Source organism: Euleptes europaea, chromosome 3 (assembly GCF_029931775.1).
Source record: "Euleptes europaea isolate rEulEur1 chromosome 3, rEulEur1.hap1, whole genome shotgun sequence".
In the NCBI taxonomy this organism is placed as follows: domain Eukaryota; kingdom Metazoa; phylum Chordata; class Lepidosauria; order Squamata; family Sphaerodactylidae; genus Euleptes; species Euleptes europaea.
Window position 1 is genome coordinate 34,542,955 of NC_079314.1, and position 18,504 is coordinate 34,561,458.

An 18,504-nucleotide genomic window follows, 5' to 3' on the forward strand; every position below is an offset into this window, starting at 1 on the left:
TACAGTGTAAATAAAACTACAATTATAAAACACACATAAAAAACCACAAATAGATGTGGGGGCTGGAAATCTCGGGAGTCAGAGGAAGGTCGAGCAAAAAGGAGATTTTAGCGTTCTGCGGGGCTCTCTGCCCCAGCATGTAAAGCAGTAGCATCCCAAGGAAAGGGATGATTTATTTTATTTATTTATTTATTCATCACTCTTATATTCTGCTCTCCCCGGCAAACCCAGGCTCAGAGCGGCTTACAATAAAACAAGAACGTAGTAAACTATTAAAATGCATTAAAACAATAAAATTCAGCCCCCAAATCAACAAGTCACTAAAATCAGAATAAAAATGCATAAGTGCATAAGATGGCGCTCCTCAGTGGTATACATTTTGCAGCCTACACGCAATAAGTCCCCCCACCTAATAATTAAACTAAATAAAGATTATCAGCATAGCGTTTTCAAGCAGAATGTCTTTGCCTGGGCTCTTGATTTTAACAGGCAGCAGGTGAAGCTCTCCTGATGGGCAAGTCTGAGCAGCTGAGATCTGGCTCAGCCTCGAAGGAGAACCCTTTTAGCACCTGAAGAGATTTGGCAAAGAGCAGGGGCCAGTTCCTCATACAAAACTCAAGAGCTGCGGAACAGAGGTGGGAGCCTCAACCTTTTGGGAATCAACCCCATTGATCCAAGCCCCAGAGCGAACGGGCTACTTCTTTTGAGGCGGCTGGTATGGAGAAGATACTCCTGGGGCCCAGACAGAAGGCGGAAATTCAAGGGACGGCAACAAATATCGGCTTCTCGAGCACTCTCAATTCACTGCAGAAAAGCAGCCAGCAAGTCTGACGTCGGGTCCCAGAAGGCCTCCCTCGCTTATCGAAGCTCGTGGCTGATTCTATATTTTATTTACTGCTTTATTGCAGGAGACAAAAGATGACAGCCAACTATTTATTAAACGGCAAAATACACAGCGGCCACGAAGCCTTTCTGTTCTCATCACGATCCACTCTGGTGCCTTTTGAAACAGCAGGGCTTGGTTTTGCCTTTCACTTAGAGGTGTGCATTTGGAACGATGGGTGTCTCTCTCAGCCATCCCGGCGTGGGCTGGGAGAAGGAGGCCCCTGCAGCTCCCGCAGAGCAAACCAACAGGAGGCCAGGAACTGGCCCATTCAGTATTGTGCCTCAGATGGGCCCGACAAGGCAAAGAATAAATCAAGATCTGACAGTATGCCTGGCCTGTACGGTGGGATACCTACAGCAAAAGTCCAAGGAGAACCATCAACTGGATTTTTTAAAGCCATGTTCCTAGCTCTCAAGCTCGTCAACAGCTGGAATTAGGGTTGCCAGGTTCCTCTTTGCAACTGGTGGGAGGTTTTTGGGGCAGAGCTTGAGGAGGGTGGGGTTTGTCAAGGGGCGGGACTCCAGTGCCATAGAGTCCAACTGCCAAAGGGGCCATTTTTTCCAGGGGAACTGATCTCCTGCTATTACAACTGATCTCCAGCCAACAGAGATCTCCAGCTAGTACCTGGAGGGTTGGCAACCCTATTTGGAATCTTGATTGGGAAGTGGGGTGACACCACTGGATCAGCCAGGGTGGGCCTAAATGCCAGGATCTAAGCCAGTTCTGCCCCTCACCTGGTCAATAGAACAGGCGCTTCTGTCTTCTGCATTCCCAGCTCCTGCCACTGACTACAGGAGCCCTGAACTGGAGAACACATGCTCTAGGTCAGTGGTTCCCAAACTTTTCGGGCCACCGCCCCCTGGGTTCCACAAACTCAACCCCAGCATCCCCTACCCTATCCAACAACACAGTTGAAGGGGCCCACCTCTAGCGCCCCCTGCTGCCCCCTTGCCTCTTAATGCCCCCCTAGGAAATCCCACCACCACCCTGGGGGAGGGGGTGGTACTGCCCATTTTGGGAACCACTGCTCTATGGGGACCTGCTCACAGCTTCACCTGGCCCCACCAAGACCGCCATCACAGTGTCCAGCAATACTTTATGGGGGTGGGCGAGCCACAGAATGCCTAAGCAGGGATCTTGCCATAGGACTGCGACATACAAAAGCATTCTCACCAATGGGCACCATCCTACCCAACCCCCAGTCTTGAATCCTCATCGCCCTCAGGTGCTCTTCTGAATGTATCACAGGAGTCAGGTCTCCAGCAACGTCCCTTGCTGTCAGAGTCTTCCTTCACATGCACATAATCCCATGGGAGTGTGTGTGTGTGGGGGGGGGGCACATCTGGTACAAACCAACTGGGGAGTCCTAAGGCTGGGAAGCAGGCAGCTCTAGAGCCTCGGAAGGTAGCAAAGAGGGGGATCCGCCTTGACAGGCAGCAGCCCCTAAAGATATCTGAGTAGAGGCAGAATTCTAGTGGGAAAGGAACCTCACCAGCACTAGGCACTGTTTTCTCTCTTTACGGCCTGCAGCACCCTCCTAGGTTGTCAAACTGCATCTCCCCTTTACTGGACTCAGGTGCTTTCTAAAGATGCTGTTTCACAGAATCTTGATCCATTGGGGGAAGGAAGGGGGAAATGCATTTTAACTTCGTGGCGGAGACGCTGTGGAAGAAATACCATTATCTCAGGCGGCAGCTGATGAAACACTTTTGCCAATAAAAATAGCAAAGGACGAGAGGATGGGGGACCAAGCACATATTGAAAGGGGGGGTTGCACTCCCTCACCTCCAGAAAGCTATACCAGCATGCCTCCTGAACGGGACAGGAACAAGCCTAGACATTAACAAGTGAAAGAAGGATTATTCAGCAACTATGCAAAGGCTACTAAAGTAGAGATGCGCTAGTGGGGGTGGGGGGAATTATCCAAAAAGGCCTGCACAGCAGGCTGCCCTCTGCCGTCTCCAAGTAAAGCACCGGCTGCCGAGTGAGTAGCAGATCAGCCCTCTCTCGCCTGGCATTATTAGCTTAATGGGAGCTTCTCAAGAGGCAGCACATTAAAAGGGCATGACAAAGAGAACAATGAGAAAGCACTTCCTCGAGACAAACAAAATGCGCAATCTGTGCTCTGTACGGAAAAGGACAAACTTTTTTCAAGTGAACAAAAACGTGACAAAACCGCAACAAATGTATTTCTGCTTTTAATATGGGGGACTGTAGCGTCGCACACAGGATTCCAGGTTTGAGATTTGTTTATCCTTGTCCAAGAACTCCGAAGCCTTTACTTTTCCTCCGAACAATCAAGACAAAGTCCAAACACAGGCAATTCGAGCAAAGCGCTCATTCCACTGAGAAAAGTTGACCCATCCCTCCTGCTCCTGCTAAGTCTGGGCCTCCCCAACCTCCCACTCCCCACAGCAGGGCTTCCTGTTCTGCTGCCGGACCTTAAGAGCAGGCACACAGCTCTCCAGCCAGGGCAGGAATTAAGCAATTCGATTTGCCTGCCACAAAGAGAGACACCGTGGCTCAAAGTGCATCTCCCAGCTGTTGCCGTTAGCTCTGCCGTCCTCCCCCGCCCACCCAAATTACCAGGTACTGCCCCCCCCCAAATTAACAATTACATCCACGATCCGGAGAGAAGGCAGGAGGATTTCAGAAGCATCAACGATGAGGGGGGGGGAGAAGCAGAAGCAGCAAACCTCAGAACTTGAGGCTTGAAAAAAAAAATCTGGCTGACATAAATCTGAAAAGAGGTGGGGAGAGATAAACAAGGTGGGCCCTGCTCACGCAAAGGGACCAGATATTTTGGTCCCTGACTCCACGGAGGCAAACAAAATCCCATTAAGCTGAACAAGCTTTGCTTGTTCAATTTATGTATGGAAATCCAGAGCCCCAGAGAGATGCCGCGACGCTGAAGACCCTTCCAAGCGGGAGCCCCAATGACCCATTTGCGTCTTCAGCACCATCCCTGGCCCTAGTGACATCATTTACCGGTGGGGCCCAATTTTGAATACCATGTACACCAGCTCCAGGAGGGTTGAACGGCATGTGGTGGGAGCCCCAGGCATGACATTGGCCCTACAAAAAGCAGCGGAAGATCTGGGGCGAGGAAGCAAGTCAGATCAAGGCACTGGCAGTGGAAAGGGGGGGGGGTAATCATCACCATCTCCATCCCATTTCCCCAAAACAGAATCTGCCTCCATAAGGGAGATACGGCGCCGGCCTTTCCCCCCCAACGATGGCTTAAAGCAGCTGGGAGAGGGGGCATGTCCAGTGATGACAAGGAGGGAATTAATCCTGCCTTCCACAGCTCAGCAGTCCCAGAACAGAATTCCTCTCTACCCCACCCCACCCCGGCTGATTTTTATATGGCTGGAGTTCTATCCACAGAACGCCAGCTTTGCTTTGGCCTTCAACCCATGGAGGTTTTATGCCTGCATTTAAAAAAGAAAACCCTGGACATTTTTAAAAAGGCATTTTAACTAACCATCACAATGGAAATCCCGGCACTACTCAGTCCAAAGGCAGGATACATTTTTTTTCCCATTTACCTCCTGTACCATGCATGCAACAAACCCACCGAAACCTAAGTATTAGCATCTGCATACATTGCATGTACATCTTTTGTTCTGAAAGTAACAGGGGGGAAATTGCATCAGTGTTTCCGTGTCTTTGTACATTCCCTTGGCCCAAAGAACACAGTGGGACATCCCAGCATTTTCCAATATGAGCTGGTCCAAGGAAGATATTCTCTCTCAATGTTTCCCCCTGTGCATCAGGCTACTTGCGTACCCAAGCTTGCCGTTAAATCTCCCATTGTACACTGGCCCATATATGAACAGACCAATGATTCATTCTGTTTGCTTCCACTTCTGATTAAATTCCGATTTTTAAAGCCATCTGGAATTCCTGAGCTGGCAGGGACGGGTCCTCAGGTTAATGTTTTCTAACTTGGTTGTTCCATTCCCAGGCGGTAAGAAGCCACTTGTCTGGAGCTATTTGCTTTGTGAAGCAGGGGAAGGGGGGGAGGACATATTGATCTTCATTCAGTTTGTGTCTGCTCCTATACAGCAAAGCTTCATCACGACTACAGCCGCAGCCGAAAGGGTTCCCCTCCTTGTTTTACACTCGCCAGCTCAGAGAGAGAGGCCTGCTTGGCTATGGTGACGCACTGAATCACCGGTTCAGGAAAGAAAGAGCCGGGCACGGATTCATGCCCTGCTTTGCACAGAAGTGAACAAATCTCACTGGCAAAGTATTCCAATCTTGCAGAATTGCCCCGACAAAATCATTCCTGAGCTTACAAACATTTCCATACCAGCTTCGCTTCAATAGCATTGATTTTCAATTATGCTTCTACAAATCTGCAGCCAAGCCATTGTCTTCTCAAGGCACTGCTCCAAGTTTGTACGGGAACAATTTTGGCACCCCCTCCTCCATGCTGACTGTGGCTGCAGAACTAAACACCGCTCATGGGTATTCGGAGGATTGATCCCTGCGCGCGGAACAAGGAGAGGCTCTGCCTAAGGGATGGAATACTCAAACTCCAGGAGAAGGAGGAATGCTTGCCATTCTCTTGGGAGATGACATTTAACCCAAGATACCCTCCCTCCTAACCACACCATTAGCTCCCACGCTATTACTCATACTGCCCTGCCCTGGATAGTCCAGGCCAGCAGGATCTCATCAGATCTCAGAAGCTAAGCAGAATTGGCCGTGGTTAGTACTTGGATGGGAGACCACCAAGGAAGTCCAGGGTTGCTATGCAGAGACAGACAATGGCAACCCACCTCTGTTCAGCTCTTGCCTTGAAAACCCCATGTGGGTCCCTATAAATCAGCTGTGACTTGACAGCAAAAAAAATTATCATACCCAACGCAAATAAAATAATATTTAAATCTTTCCTCCCACTTGGATTCCAGACCAACACAGAAAAGGCACAATTGAATGCTGTATATTTGACATGTCAAATTATTACTGTGGGGATTGGAAGAAGAACAAAAAGCTGTTAAAATCCCTTTGTATTCATGGGCGGGGGGAGATTAGAAATGATGCTTATAAAAGGAAACACCAAATAATGTCCTGGAAATAACAAGCCCACCCCCTCAAGGAAAGATAATTATGAACTGAACTTGTTCACAATGAATTTCTACAAAATAAATCAATTAATTCTTTTATTTTGGCAGACTGCAACCGCCCACGTGCCTCCGTGCTGCGTCCCTCATGGATTATCCCAACAATTGATGGCGCGACCTCCTTGCTCCGTCACAAATTAGCATCGCTCGTCTTTTCCTGTTTGTTTCGGGACCAGGATTGTGGCCCTTGCCCCAGCCCCCTCAAATATCGCCAACCGGCAACGTCTCCCCTTTCCCTCGGAGGGGATGCAGCAAAAGCACCCACAAATGCAAAATGCATCCTTTCCTCCAATTACTGTACAGAATAAAACTGCAAGCCAGAGACGCGGCCCTTGTATGCGGAAGAGACAGAAGGTCGCAGCCAGAGCGAGCACTCGGGGTCTCCAAGCTAAGACATTCGGGCAAGGTGCCAGGGCTAAGCCTTGTGCTTTGGGTCCAGCCCAGCTTCCCCATTCAAGTCTGAGCCATAACAAAGGCAGCAAAAGACAGCGAGGTGAAGGGAGACTCGTAGTGGAGCTTTGTCGTGTCCCCGGGGAGACTCGGGCCACACACAGAATGCAAACAGTCCACAGGAACGCAATGCCCCTCTTACAATTATATCCAGGTCAGGAACACACAAGGAAGTGGCCTTTTTCTTAACCCCCTTCAGTCTCTGCAAATGTTTGCCCTGTTCCGGCAAGGCAGGATATTAATTGAAGCTTCCTTGGGATGAATTCTTTGCCACAGCAATCAAAGCATCAAATATGACACCCGGGGTTACAATGGAAAACGCAGCACCATTTCCTTTTGGAAGGGATTGCGCATCCCCTACGGTTTGGATGTCACGGGCTACAGGGCTGCAGTGGGGGGAACCAAGCTTTCCTGCGTTATTTGGCAAGGCTGCAAAGACAGGAAGGCACAAAACATATTGATGGGTAAATACTGAGCGAATTGGAGTCAAAATAAGTTTGCTTCATGGGAAGAATCTGAGGACACAACTCAGAAAAGCAGTTCATTCAGCAGTATTTGAAATCACTGGAAGCACCTCATTTACGCCAAGTACTATCCATGCCAGTTAATTAAATTATTCCAGATTTACACCACAATACTTTGTTGCTTTGCAAGCATCATTCTGATGACTAGCCACATTTGCACCGGTTACAGTAAATTGCACTAAAAAAAACATTACATTCAGAATTACTTGATGGTCATTCTGGAAAATCTAAAGATGTGGAACATCTTACTTCATTTGCATCAGTCACAGATTGTTTAAATTACTGGAATAAATTCCCATTGAGAAAGAAATCAGTGCAAAAAAAATAATAACACCGAAACCCGACTTTTGGCTGCTGCAGAGAGCCACACACTTCGCACTACCTTCTTTTCAGAATTAAACCTCGTAACCATTTTACTAGGCAATTCCATTTGAAATCGAACAAGCATCTTCTTCTCTTTTAAAGAGCATTCCTACCTCTCAGTTTATTAAACCAGATTTTATATATCAACCCGGAGTGACAAAGAAATTAAATTTAAAGAAGCCAGGAGGAGAACATTGTTGCATTCCTAAAAAGGGGAAGATGACAGTACGGTTGGCGTTCGCAAGCTGTGGAATTGGAGCTAACCTGAAATTGCTGGCGCTTGCTACAAATTCTCTCCCGCTCTGTTTTTTCCACTTTCCTCCTCTCATTTGGCATTTTTATAAAGGTTAAATTAGCAGACTTTTGCAGGGGAAAAACAGTCACTCAAACCTGGCTGGTGTTGATTTTTTGCATACGCTAACAGGCAGGCTCCCCGCACTCAGCGTCAACAGAACCTCTATTTGAGTCAGATTTGAGAAACAAGGAAATATAAGGGACGATCCTTTCCCCCTGTTATCTTGGCAGTACGGCATGTACGTTCAACAAGCAATGGTATAGGGACACCTTCAGTAATCTACAACAAATAGTCCATCTCCACAGGAAGTTAAGCAAAATGTTGCCAGGTCATGGTGGTCTTCTCTGTAGTCTCTACAAACCCTCCCCACATAATTCCATTCCTTGGGATGTGGAAGGCAGCTGAACATACTACATCCCCCCTTAATGGTTATTTCAAGCACCGAAAAGGGGCAACAGTGCCCTAGAGACACACATTTCGGATGGCGTCAATGCAACAGTATCAGGCAGCCTGGACCGACAATCCCACGGAGTTATGTTTACAAGCCAAGTCAAATACACAGACAGAAATTATCAATGAAGGCTCTGAACACAGACTTGGGCATGCCCAAATGAGCAGTCTTCCCTCTCAACAATGCGCATTAATATCTGCTGTTGGCAAACACTGAGAACCGCGGGACCCATCTGACCGCGGAGCTCAGAACACGATGAAAAAAGCCACATTCAGAGTAAAAGAAAGAGGCTGTTGACGTCCCGATCCACTCCCCTGCCACCATTTTGAAAGTGCTGAAATCTGCAGTCTCCCCCGGTGATCCAAAAGTCTGCATATCACCTGGACAGTGCCCAAAATGTGGCTAATCGAGTAGAATCCAGCAGCACGCACAGTCATGAGAAAGCATTAAGTTCTGCCCTGTGCCTAATGCTACAAGCATCGCCCACTTCAACCTTTGGCGGTATGGCAGGAAGCAGATGGGAAACTGTGGCCCCAGTAGGCACAGAGGGCCTGGGGAAGGAAGGGTAGCCCCCGAGATCTACACACCACCCTTTTGTTAACAACACTGAACTTGGCGAGCAGACAGCCTGAACTGGACAGGTCTGTCAGCATCAGGATCACTTTGCCGATAGGTTTGGGGGAGAATCCAGAGCTCACCCTGCAGTGAAATCCACAGGCTCCCAGAGCCACCTGGGCCTCCAGGCCAGGGCTGCCACCCCCTGCCCCACCCCAGCCACATTCACAGGGGGTCTCTGCAGAGGTTTGAGAGACCTGAAAACCAGCGCTACAGTCGGGCATGAGGCAGACAGCATCCGACCAGGTTCACCTTTGAAAAGCCTCCAACTCACAACGAGGGGGTGGGGAGAAGCAGTGTCGCCGTGCAAAAACGTCCAGCGGGCACTTCCACGGTCCTCTGCCTTTGACAGATGAGCCCTGACAAAACTGTTGTTATTGGCTCCCGTGGCCGCAGCCCCCTCCCCCCCCCCAGACAACTCCGCTGGAGTTCGCACAGCTGCCCCACTGCCAGGAGGAGAACCCAAGCAGCGGAGACGACAATGCCGGCTTCTGTTTGCGCAGCGGCGGCAGCTGGCTGGGGCAAAGGAGCGAACACACGAAGCTGCCTTATACTGAATCAGACCCTCGGTCCACCAAAATCAGTAATGTCTACTCAGACCGGCAGCGGCTCTCCGGGGTCTCAGGCCTACGGCTGGCTGAGAGACCCAGCAGTTCCTGCCCCAGCTAGCCGTGCTCGCGCAGGAGAACTTCCCAAGTCGGTGCGTCTGTTCGCCAGTGGGAAGGGAGAACATCTGGATTCGGTCCACCTCGGGCACCGAAAGGTCTTTGCCAGGGCAGCTCTGCCGAGCAGAATGCGATTCCCAGCCCCTTAACTTTCTGAAGTCAAAGCAAAGATGGCCTTTTGAAGCACAGATTAGAACCACCTGGAATAGAAAGGGAGATTGGGGGGGGGGAGCTTTTGTTTTCTTTAAGGCACCAGATGTGTTTCACTTTTATAGTTCACTTTGTGGCCTGTTAAAAAAAAATTCAACCGTCCCTCTCCCCGAGACCCCTGCTCTTTTAACCAAACAAAGCACCTGTGTGGCTTCCACTGCAGCTGGGAAACAGCAAGCAGGGAGCGGGCTCTGCCACACCTACAACTCCGGAGGCCAAAATCCAGCGCAAATAATAATAATAATATCCTCTCCCGCAGAGGCATCAGCAACTACTTGCTGAACAAGAGCGCCCAAACGTCAACCGCTCTCCCACGCCAAGCTTTCCAGCTAGAGATCCAGGCGCCGCCGGTTCTCGGGTTCAAGTCCCCGCCTGGCCCACGGCTGGCCCGGAGCATCTGCCAGGGGAAGCCGCCTGCATCCGCCCCGAAGGAGCGGGAGCACTGGTGGAAGAGCCCGGCAAGTTTGGGAAGGGAGCGCTTCCTCACCGGGGCCCCGCCGGCCTTTTAAGGGAACCCAGTCTCAAACCAGAGCACTGAAGCCGGGAGAGAGCAGCGGCAGCGGCGACCCCCCCCCCCCGCCCCGCATCCTCTCCTCCGCTTTCAGGTCACCGCGCGCAGAGAGAACCCCCTACGCCCCCCCCCGCGTTGCCTTACGCGCGCCACTGCGCCGCTTGGTCCTTTTGCGCACCCTAAAAAAAAAAAACCGCTTCAACTCTTCGCAAAACGAGGTCCGCGCTTCGGACGCCTTTTGGCGCAACGCCCGCCCTCCCCGGAGACGCGCGGCCCCCCGAGGCGCTCCCTCTCCCCCAAGCGGGAAGGGACGCGCCGTCCGCCGTCCCGTCCCCCCCCCCCGCCGCGGAGAAGGCCGGACCCCGCGCCCGGCCGGACCCCCCGGACCTCCCCGCCGCGCCGTCTGCTCACCGATGCGGATGACATGGGGCATGCCGCGGCAGGCGGGCAGCCAGACGAGCCAGACGAAGGCGCCGACGGCGCACGACTCGGCCAGCAGCAGCAGGAGCGAGCGCGGGACGCCGCAGCAGGGCAGCATCCTGGGCGGGCGAGGCGCGCCAGAGCCCCCCAGCCCGGCGCCGCTCCGCTCCGCTCCCTCCGGCTCGGCCCGCTACAGCTCCGGCTCCGGCGAGGGCGCGTCCGACTCCGGGCTGCCTGCGCCAGGCGCAGCGGGGAACATCGTCGGGGCTCCCGCCGCGGCGGCAGCAGCGGAGCAGCGCGAGAGAACCGGGAGCCGCCGCCGCCCCTCCTGCCCTGCCACGCCCGCCTCGGGCTTCCCCTGCTCCCCCAAGGCAGCCGCCCCTCGGCTCCGGCCGGGCAGCCGGGCTCCCTGCCTGCCTGGCTGCCTGGCTCCAAGCCCTGGCGCGGAGTGGCGCACACGCGTTCCCACGCGCCGGGCTGGGGAGCGGGCGAAGCTGGGCGGCCGGCGGCTCGGCGGAGAGGCGCCGGGGCTCGAGCCTCCGAGCCAGGCACGCCCTCCGCCCGGCCAAGCCCGGCCCCCTAATCTCAGGGGGACGGGTTAGAGGAGGGCGCTCTGCACATGCTCAGAGGCACCCCCGCCGCGCTGCCCGGAGCCGGGGCTGGGGCAGGTTCGGCCAAGCCAGGCCGGGGCCGACGAGGAAGCCCAGGCCGCGTTCTTGCGCGGGGGGGGGAGGGAGCCCCGCCGAGCATGTGCAGAGTGCTCTTCTGCTGCTAGCTGCCCCGCGGGGTTCCAACTTTCCGGAGGAGGCCGGAGCAAGAGCGTCGGGGGGGGGGGGTGGCACCTCCCCACCCTGCCCGGCTGGGATCGCTTCGCCGCTGGGACGAAGCCGCCCTTCTGCTCGGGCCCGAACGAGAGCCGCTGCCGATCCCCCCCCCCCCGTGGGCAGGAGCTCGGCTGCAGGATACGGGGGGAGGGAAATCCGTGGGCACGCTCGCCCCGCACTTCCCCGTGGCAGCCGGTAGGGGGCGCTTGGCTCGGACCCCGAAGGGATTCTGGGGGGGGGGTCTGAAGGGATGGGAGTCGCATTTAGGTGGGAGGGGTGATATCGTAGAGCTGTGCATAAACCTCCGGGGGGGGGGGTAAGTAAGGCTAATAGGACGGCTCCTTCCGACCAGCACGGCTGGCACCGTTGGAAGGCTTTGTGGGGCTTCCTGCCAGAAGTCACCCGAGGGGTGTGCCCTGGATCCCAAGGAGAAGATCACCCCCTGCGGGATGCCTTCGTTGGGCCTGGGTTGGGCAGGAGGGGCTGTGGCTGAAAGGAAACACGCACACCCCAAATCAACAAGGCTACTGTTTCCCCGCCACGCTCAGGTTTGGCAGCCTCCAGCGTCTTCCCACCCACCCCCCAGAAGCCGGTTTTGCCCTCTGATTGTTGCAGCGTGGCAGCCGCAATCAAGAGTGGGTAGCGACTGAAAGCGTGAAATTGCTCGGCGACTGCAAAATGAGTAAATTCGTTTCAGGCAGGAAGAATCATTAAGTTAATCAGATGTGATCATTTGGCGTGTTAAAGGCCGGGCAAACCCACCCACCTGCTCCCCTGGTGGATTCCAGCGGGTTGATTTGTTCACTGCTCGGCATGGATCTGAAACTAGTTTGGCTAGACGCTGTGTATGCACACACACCCCTTGCTTACGTTCCCCCGGCCCTTTTTGGTCGTCAGGGTTTTGGCGCACCTCCCTCTCGTGCACACAGAGTATGCCCCCTCCCAGCTTCCTGATTCATGCTGTCGCCATTTTGTGCGAATAGGACAACGTGTGTATATTTTCAAGCTTCAGAAAGGTGTACTTGCCACACAAACCTACGTATGTGTATGCCGTCGAGTCGCAACCGACTTATGGCAAACCCCGCAAGAGGCTTTCAAGGCAAGTGAGAAGCGGAGGTGGTTTGCCGTTGCCTTCACAACTCAAATCTAGGAGCATGAACAATGTGATGATGGGGAAAGGGCTCTGGGTTCAAAAGATTGCAGGTGTCGTAAGTCCTTGAAGGGTGGGCACAATCCCAGCAGCAAAGCTGGTATGTTTTAGACAGTGGCCCATGCAGAAACACTGGCCGATAGAAGAAGAAGGAGAGTTGGTTTTTATATGCCGACTTTCTCTACCACTTCAGGGAGAATCAAACCGGCTTACAATCACCTTCCCTTCCCTCCCCACAACAGATGCCCTGTGAGGTAGGTGAGGCTGAGAGAGCGTGACTAGCCCAAGGTCACCCAGCTGGCTTCGTGTGTAGGAGTGGGGAAACAAATCCTGTTCACCAGATTAGCCTCCACCGCTCCTGTGGAGGAGTGGGGAATCAAACCCGGTTCTCCAGATCAGAGTCCACCACTCCAAACCACCGCTCTTAACCGCTGTACCACGCTGGCTCTCTGATAGATGACCTTTCCTCTCTACCCTGCCTGATCCATAAGCTAGAACCTCACCACAGTTTCTGACTTGGCAGTAGCAGCTACAGCAGCCTAAACAGAGAAGTGATGCTTGTGATCCTCAAGAGCAGCCCCAGATCTGAGAAGTGCAGCGGATGCGGACTCCTTGGCTCTGTGCTATAGTAAGCCTCTTGGGGGGGGGGGGGCTTCATGGCAAGAGCAGAAATGCCCCTGCTGCTTCTTGCAAGGGCTGCCCAGGTGCTCACAAGGAAAGAGTGGGACCATGCCCACCTGCCCAATCCCCAACATCTGCTTCTGCAGTTCAACAGCCGTGCAACAGGCTCTGCCACACAACTTGCAGCGCTGCAAAAATCAGGGTCTCGGTTCCAGGAAAGGCGGACCATGCTCAAGGCTGGTGTTCACGCACAGTGCTTTCTGATGTCCACAAAACTGTTACTGTAGTTTGCTTTCTTAGCGACGGAAAGATATCCATGCGTGAAAAAAATCTCATTAAAAAAAAAAAGAAGAACATAAGAAGAACCATTCTGGATCAGACCAAAGGCCCATCAAGTCCAGCATATTGTTCACACGGTGGCTAACCAGCCACTTCTAGGAAGCCCACAAGCAGAATGGCTGCAACAGCATCCTCTTTCCTGTGCTCTGCAGCAACTGGTACAAAGAGGCATAAGGCAGCTGGAACTGGAGGGGAAACACATCTATCAAAACTAATAGTCACTGATAGCCCCGTCTTCCATGAATTTACCCTCCTCTTTTAAAGCCTTCCAAGGAATCTTTCTGTTTTCTATTTATTACCAAGCATTTTTATTTCCCCTTTTCTTCTTCTTCTCCTACTCCTTACTGTGTGGGGACAGAACTTCTACTGGCCCAAGATGGGCTTAGGGTTGCCAGGTCCCTCTTCACCATCGGTGGGAGGTTTTTGGGGCGGAGCCTGTAGAGGGCAGGGTTTGGGGAGAGGAGGGACTTCAATGCCGTAGAGTCCAATTGGCGAAGTGGCCATTTTCTCCAGGTGAACTGATCTCTATCGGCTGGAGATTACTTGTAATAGCAGGAGATCTCCAGCTGCAACCTGGAGGTTGGCAACCCAAGGTGGGCTGGATGAGAATGGTACTCCCTCCACGGGGCCTTGAACCTTTTTTCCAACACTGCTTTTGGGCACCCTGGTAAATGCAGTCGCCCGGTGCTTGACGTTATAAAGAGAGAGTCTCTTCCCCCAGGCATGTAGCCGTAGCCCAAGTTCAAAACTCCAGCCAACACAATAAGTGGGGAAAGGAGGAAGAGGGCTTGAACTCTAAACCAGACAGCAAGGCAGTGTTATAAGAAAGAGAAATGAATATTAGCAAGTATTGTTGATTTTCACATTTGTTTCCAATATAATTGAAACAACAGTAGGGACCGTTGCCTCGAAATACTGCCCTGGCCACCTTAGGTCTTAAGGGTTCAGTTTTTTCAAAAAGGGTTTTGTTTTGTTTTTTCATTTTTGGTAGCTGGTACCAAAATCTGTCCAGGTGAACACATGAAGCTGCCTTATACTGAATCAGACCCTTGGTCCATCAAAGTCAGAATTGTCTACTCAGACGGGCAGCGGCTTTCCAGGATCTCAGGCAGGGGGTCTTTCACATCCCCTACTTGCCTAGTCCCTTTAACTGGAGATGCCGGGGATTGAACCTGGGACCTTCTACATGTCTTCTGCATGCCAAGCACACTTTCTGCTGGGGCATTCTGCATGCCAAGCAGATGCTCTACCACTGAGCCACAGCCCCTCCTCAGGATGGTTGGTTGTCATCCCTAATGAGTGTCTGTATAAGGTATACTGTTCAAAAATACCCATCTATGCGCTGTGTGTTCAAGGACTTCATTCATGACAGAGCAAACACCGGGATGCAATGCGTATCCTCTGCATGAGCATTTTATACTCTCGCATCCAGGAGCAAAAAGGGTAGATTTATTGGTGGACTCGTTCCTATTAATTTCAACGCCAGCTTTCTCAGGTACAAAGGAAAACTGCTTACAAGAGAGGACAAATGTTGAAACATTTTATTAATCTCAAGAGAGTGAAGGGGAGAAATTGCTGATAGGTCAGGGTATTTTCAAGCCCAAATCAAAATAGCGCTTGAAAGATGAGCTGCCCAGAAAGAGGTGGGAAATAAGCAGTTTTGCCTTGGGGAATTTTTAGTTTTCAACAGTAATGAAGACAAAATAAGGGCTTTTTTAAAATAAAAGGGGAAGTGGATGGAATGGCTCTTGGCTGGATTAGACACTGCCGCCTGCATTTTGTTTAAATTTATATGCATCAGGTATAATACAGCCACAATCAGCGTGAGTTATGAGACCCCATGTACACATTACGGAGATTCATATGCTGGAGTTTCTAAAACCACCAAGTAAATATGCCCAGGATTTGGCAAGGATAGATTTCTCAGTCTGGAGTGCCCTCTACTGAAATGTTCTCCATGTCTTCACATTTGATAGCTGGGAGCTTGAGCGATGATCGTGCTAAACCAAATTTATTCCATCAGCCATGTCCCCCTGCCAAAATTCATGCCCCTTGCCCCCTTTATAGCCTTAAACCACATCAAACAAAATATCAGAGAAGCAGAGATAAAACTATATAGAATATTTTAAAAAATTAAAAACTTTATTGTGTATAAACTGTAGACATCTTTGGGGAGGAGGGGGGAATTTGGCGTTTTATTCTATTGGTTTTTAATTGTGACTTGTAAGCCGCCTTGAGCCATAAGAAAAGGTGAGATATAAATATTTAAATACAATAATTAAAGCCAGTACTGAGACTTCATTGCTTTGAAATAATATTATAGACTATTAAATCCTGTTAGATTTTTTTTTCGTTAACTACGTAGCTTCAGAGGTCCCAGACCTTAAAATGCTCTCTGCGCTCATCATCGTAATAACTGGAGAAAAAGTGTGATCTGGCCACAGTGATCCAAGCTCTGATCACATCCAAGTTAGACTACTGTAATGCGCTCTACACGGGGCAGCCTTCGAAAACTGTTCAGAAACTTTAATTGGTTCAAAATGCTGCAGGCAGGCTATTGTTTGGGACTGAATACAGGGATTGTATTACCCCAGTGCTGAAAGATCTGCACTGGTTACCCATCTGTTTCTGGACACAAATCAAAGTGCTGGTTCTTTCCTTTAAGGCCCTAAATGGCTTGGGGCCAGGGTACCTGAAGGACGGTCTGCTTCCATACTATCCAACCCACCAGTTAAGATCCTCTTCTCAAACCTTGCTCACTGTGCTCCCACCTTCAGAGGTGAAGCGGGTGGCAGCCAGAGACAGGGCCTTTTCTGTGGTGGCACCTCACCTTTGGAACGCCTTCCCCCTTGAGGCTTGCTTGGCACCTACTTTACTTTCTTTTAGGCACCAAGCCAAAAAGCATCTTTTAACCTAGGCTTTTAGTTAGGGTTTGTTTCTTACCAGCTTCTATTTTATGGATAGATTTTATGCAGCTTACATCTTGTTGGTTTTTAATGGCTTTTTATATTGTGTGTGTGCGTTTGTTTTTTATTGTAAGCTGCCTCAAGCAGGACTCTGAATAAATAAAGGTTTACTGCAGGAGTCATTAAAATACGGTCAAAAAGGCCAACCCTGGGAAACAGGGGCATTGTTCTAGCCCTCCCTTGCCCCCAATTGCCCCTCCCGACTTCCCTCTTCTGCCCACCTCTCCTCTGGCAGTGGTCTGAGTTTGGTGTGTGTCGAGCAAAGAGACTGCGTTCTGCCACCCAGTTCCAGCAAGCATCTAGCCTTTGGGTCAGAATTTTTTTTGGGGGGGTAGGTCTTAACACCTAGTCTTAGGGTTGCCAGATTCCCCCAGATCCAGGTGGGGAAACTCCTGGAGATTTAGAGATGGAGTCCGAGGAGGACAGGAACCTCAGTGGGGTACAATGACATCAAGTTCAACCTCCAAAGCATCCATTTTCTCCAGGGGAACTGATCTCTGTAGTGTGGAGATGAGCTGTAATCCCAGGAGATCCCTAGGCCCCACCTAGAAGCTGGCATCCCTAACCTAGTCATTTTTAAAAAAAAACATCTAGAGGAGTTCTCCCTCATCTGGCTGTTAGATTTCAAACAGTCCATTTCTGAGCGGACTGCCTGCACTGGGCTTAGGAGGCAACATGGCTGTGCTGCCTCCAAAGGAGGTTTCGGCCCTGCCAAAACCTCCCAGCGCAAATAAATCCTTGCAACCCTCAAAGGATTGCACAGGGGATATGCCACCTAAAATCTCAGGAACAAAAAGTGCCTTTTTGTTCCTAAAGGCTGCCCCAGCCCCAGCCCAGCGCCATAACACTCCCGGGACGCCGGCATGGCCTTTGCTGGAATTTGGATGCTGGCGGAAGGCTCCAGCGGTGTCCTGGGCTGCGCTGACACTGCAGCGGCCCGCAACCAGCATCCGGGCCTTCACGCCAGCGTACAGTCTGCTTACGCCAGGGTTGGCTGCCCGGACGCCGGCATGGGGGGCCCAGACACTGGTGCAGCACCTTCCTGACTTCCTGAGGGCTTTCGCCCTCAGATCTCAGGAATACTCTCTTATAGCATAAATAGTAACAGCTCACTGCAAGATCAAATGTTCAATATAAGAGTGAATATAATTTTGGTTAAAATGAAAGGTCCGTTGTTTCATGTTTTATTCCATGGGAATGCAACTTGTCAGAAGGAAAAGAATGAAAAGATTACTTTCTGCCCCACCCCATAGTTCTAGACAGTGGGAGAAATCCCACAGGGCCTGCCCAGGCATTGTATTTCCCATGTCTTTACTCACAGCTCACGTGTAATTTCATGTTATCCTAAGGAAGCTGGACAGTGCCGGTGGGTACTGGGCAAGACCTGGCAAGGAAAGACCAGAACAGGAGGCAGTAGGGCGGTGGTCAGTGACACGTGGGAATCAGCAGAAGGAGCAGGGGAGAGAGGTCTGGGAAGGAGGCTGCCAAGTGGCTATGAGTGCAAAGGCAGACAAAGAATCCTGGGGCAGAGAATACTTCTAAGCATTGGTGGGAAAGCTGATTTGAACAGGGTGTAGAAATGAAGCTTTTTCAGAACATAAGACGCGCCATGCTGGATCAGACCAAGGCCCATCAAGTCCAGCAGTCTGTTCACACAGTGGCCAACCAGATGCCTCTAGGAAGCCCACAAACAAGACAACTGCAGCAGCACCATCCTGCCTGTGTTTCACGGCACCTAATATAATAGGCATGCTCCTCTCATCCTGGAGAGAATAGGTGAGCATCATGACTAGATATGGTGGTAAGATCTAATCTGTTTGTACCAAAAGAACGTGCAAAAAATAAATTGACAGCCTCTTTAAGCTACACACCACTTGCCAGTAAGATTAAACAAATAATTTTTAAACATCGGCACCTGGTTAAAGGCATTACGGGATGCTTAGAGCTACCCCTAATAGGACTGAAACGAACGGCCTCTTTAAGAGACTCGTTAATATACACGTACTGTGGTTCATGTGCATTCTGTAGATTCTCCCTTCCTGTAAAAAGTTTCCCTCGGGAGGTTTTAAATTTGAACTGCGT

General features: G+C 51.2%; 1 protein-coding gene across 3 annotated transcripts in view; it reads right to left on the bottom strand.

The window, feature by feature from the left end:
- The window catches only part of GRIK3 (glutamate ionotropic receptor kainate type subunit 3), a 235,871-nt gene extending 225,283 nt beyond the window's left edge, over positions 1 to 10,588 (bottom strand). For all 3 annotated transcript variants that reach the window (XM_056845961.1, XM_056845962.1, XM_056845960.1), the window contains exon 1: positions 10,514 to 10,588. In XM_056845961.1, coding sequence (XP_056701939.1) covers positions 10,514 to 10,535 — 22 coding nt within the window. In that variant the 5' untranslated portion in view covers positions 10,536 to 10,588. The remainder of the gene's footprint in view (positions 1 to 10,513) is intronic.
- Positions 10,589 to 18,504: the final 7,916 nt, after the last annotated feature.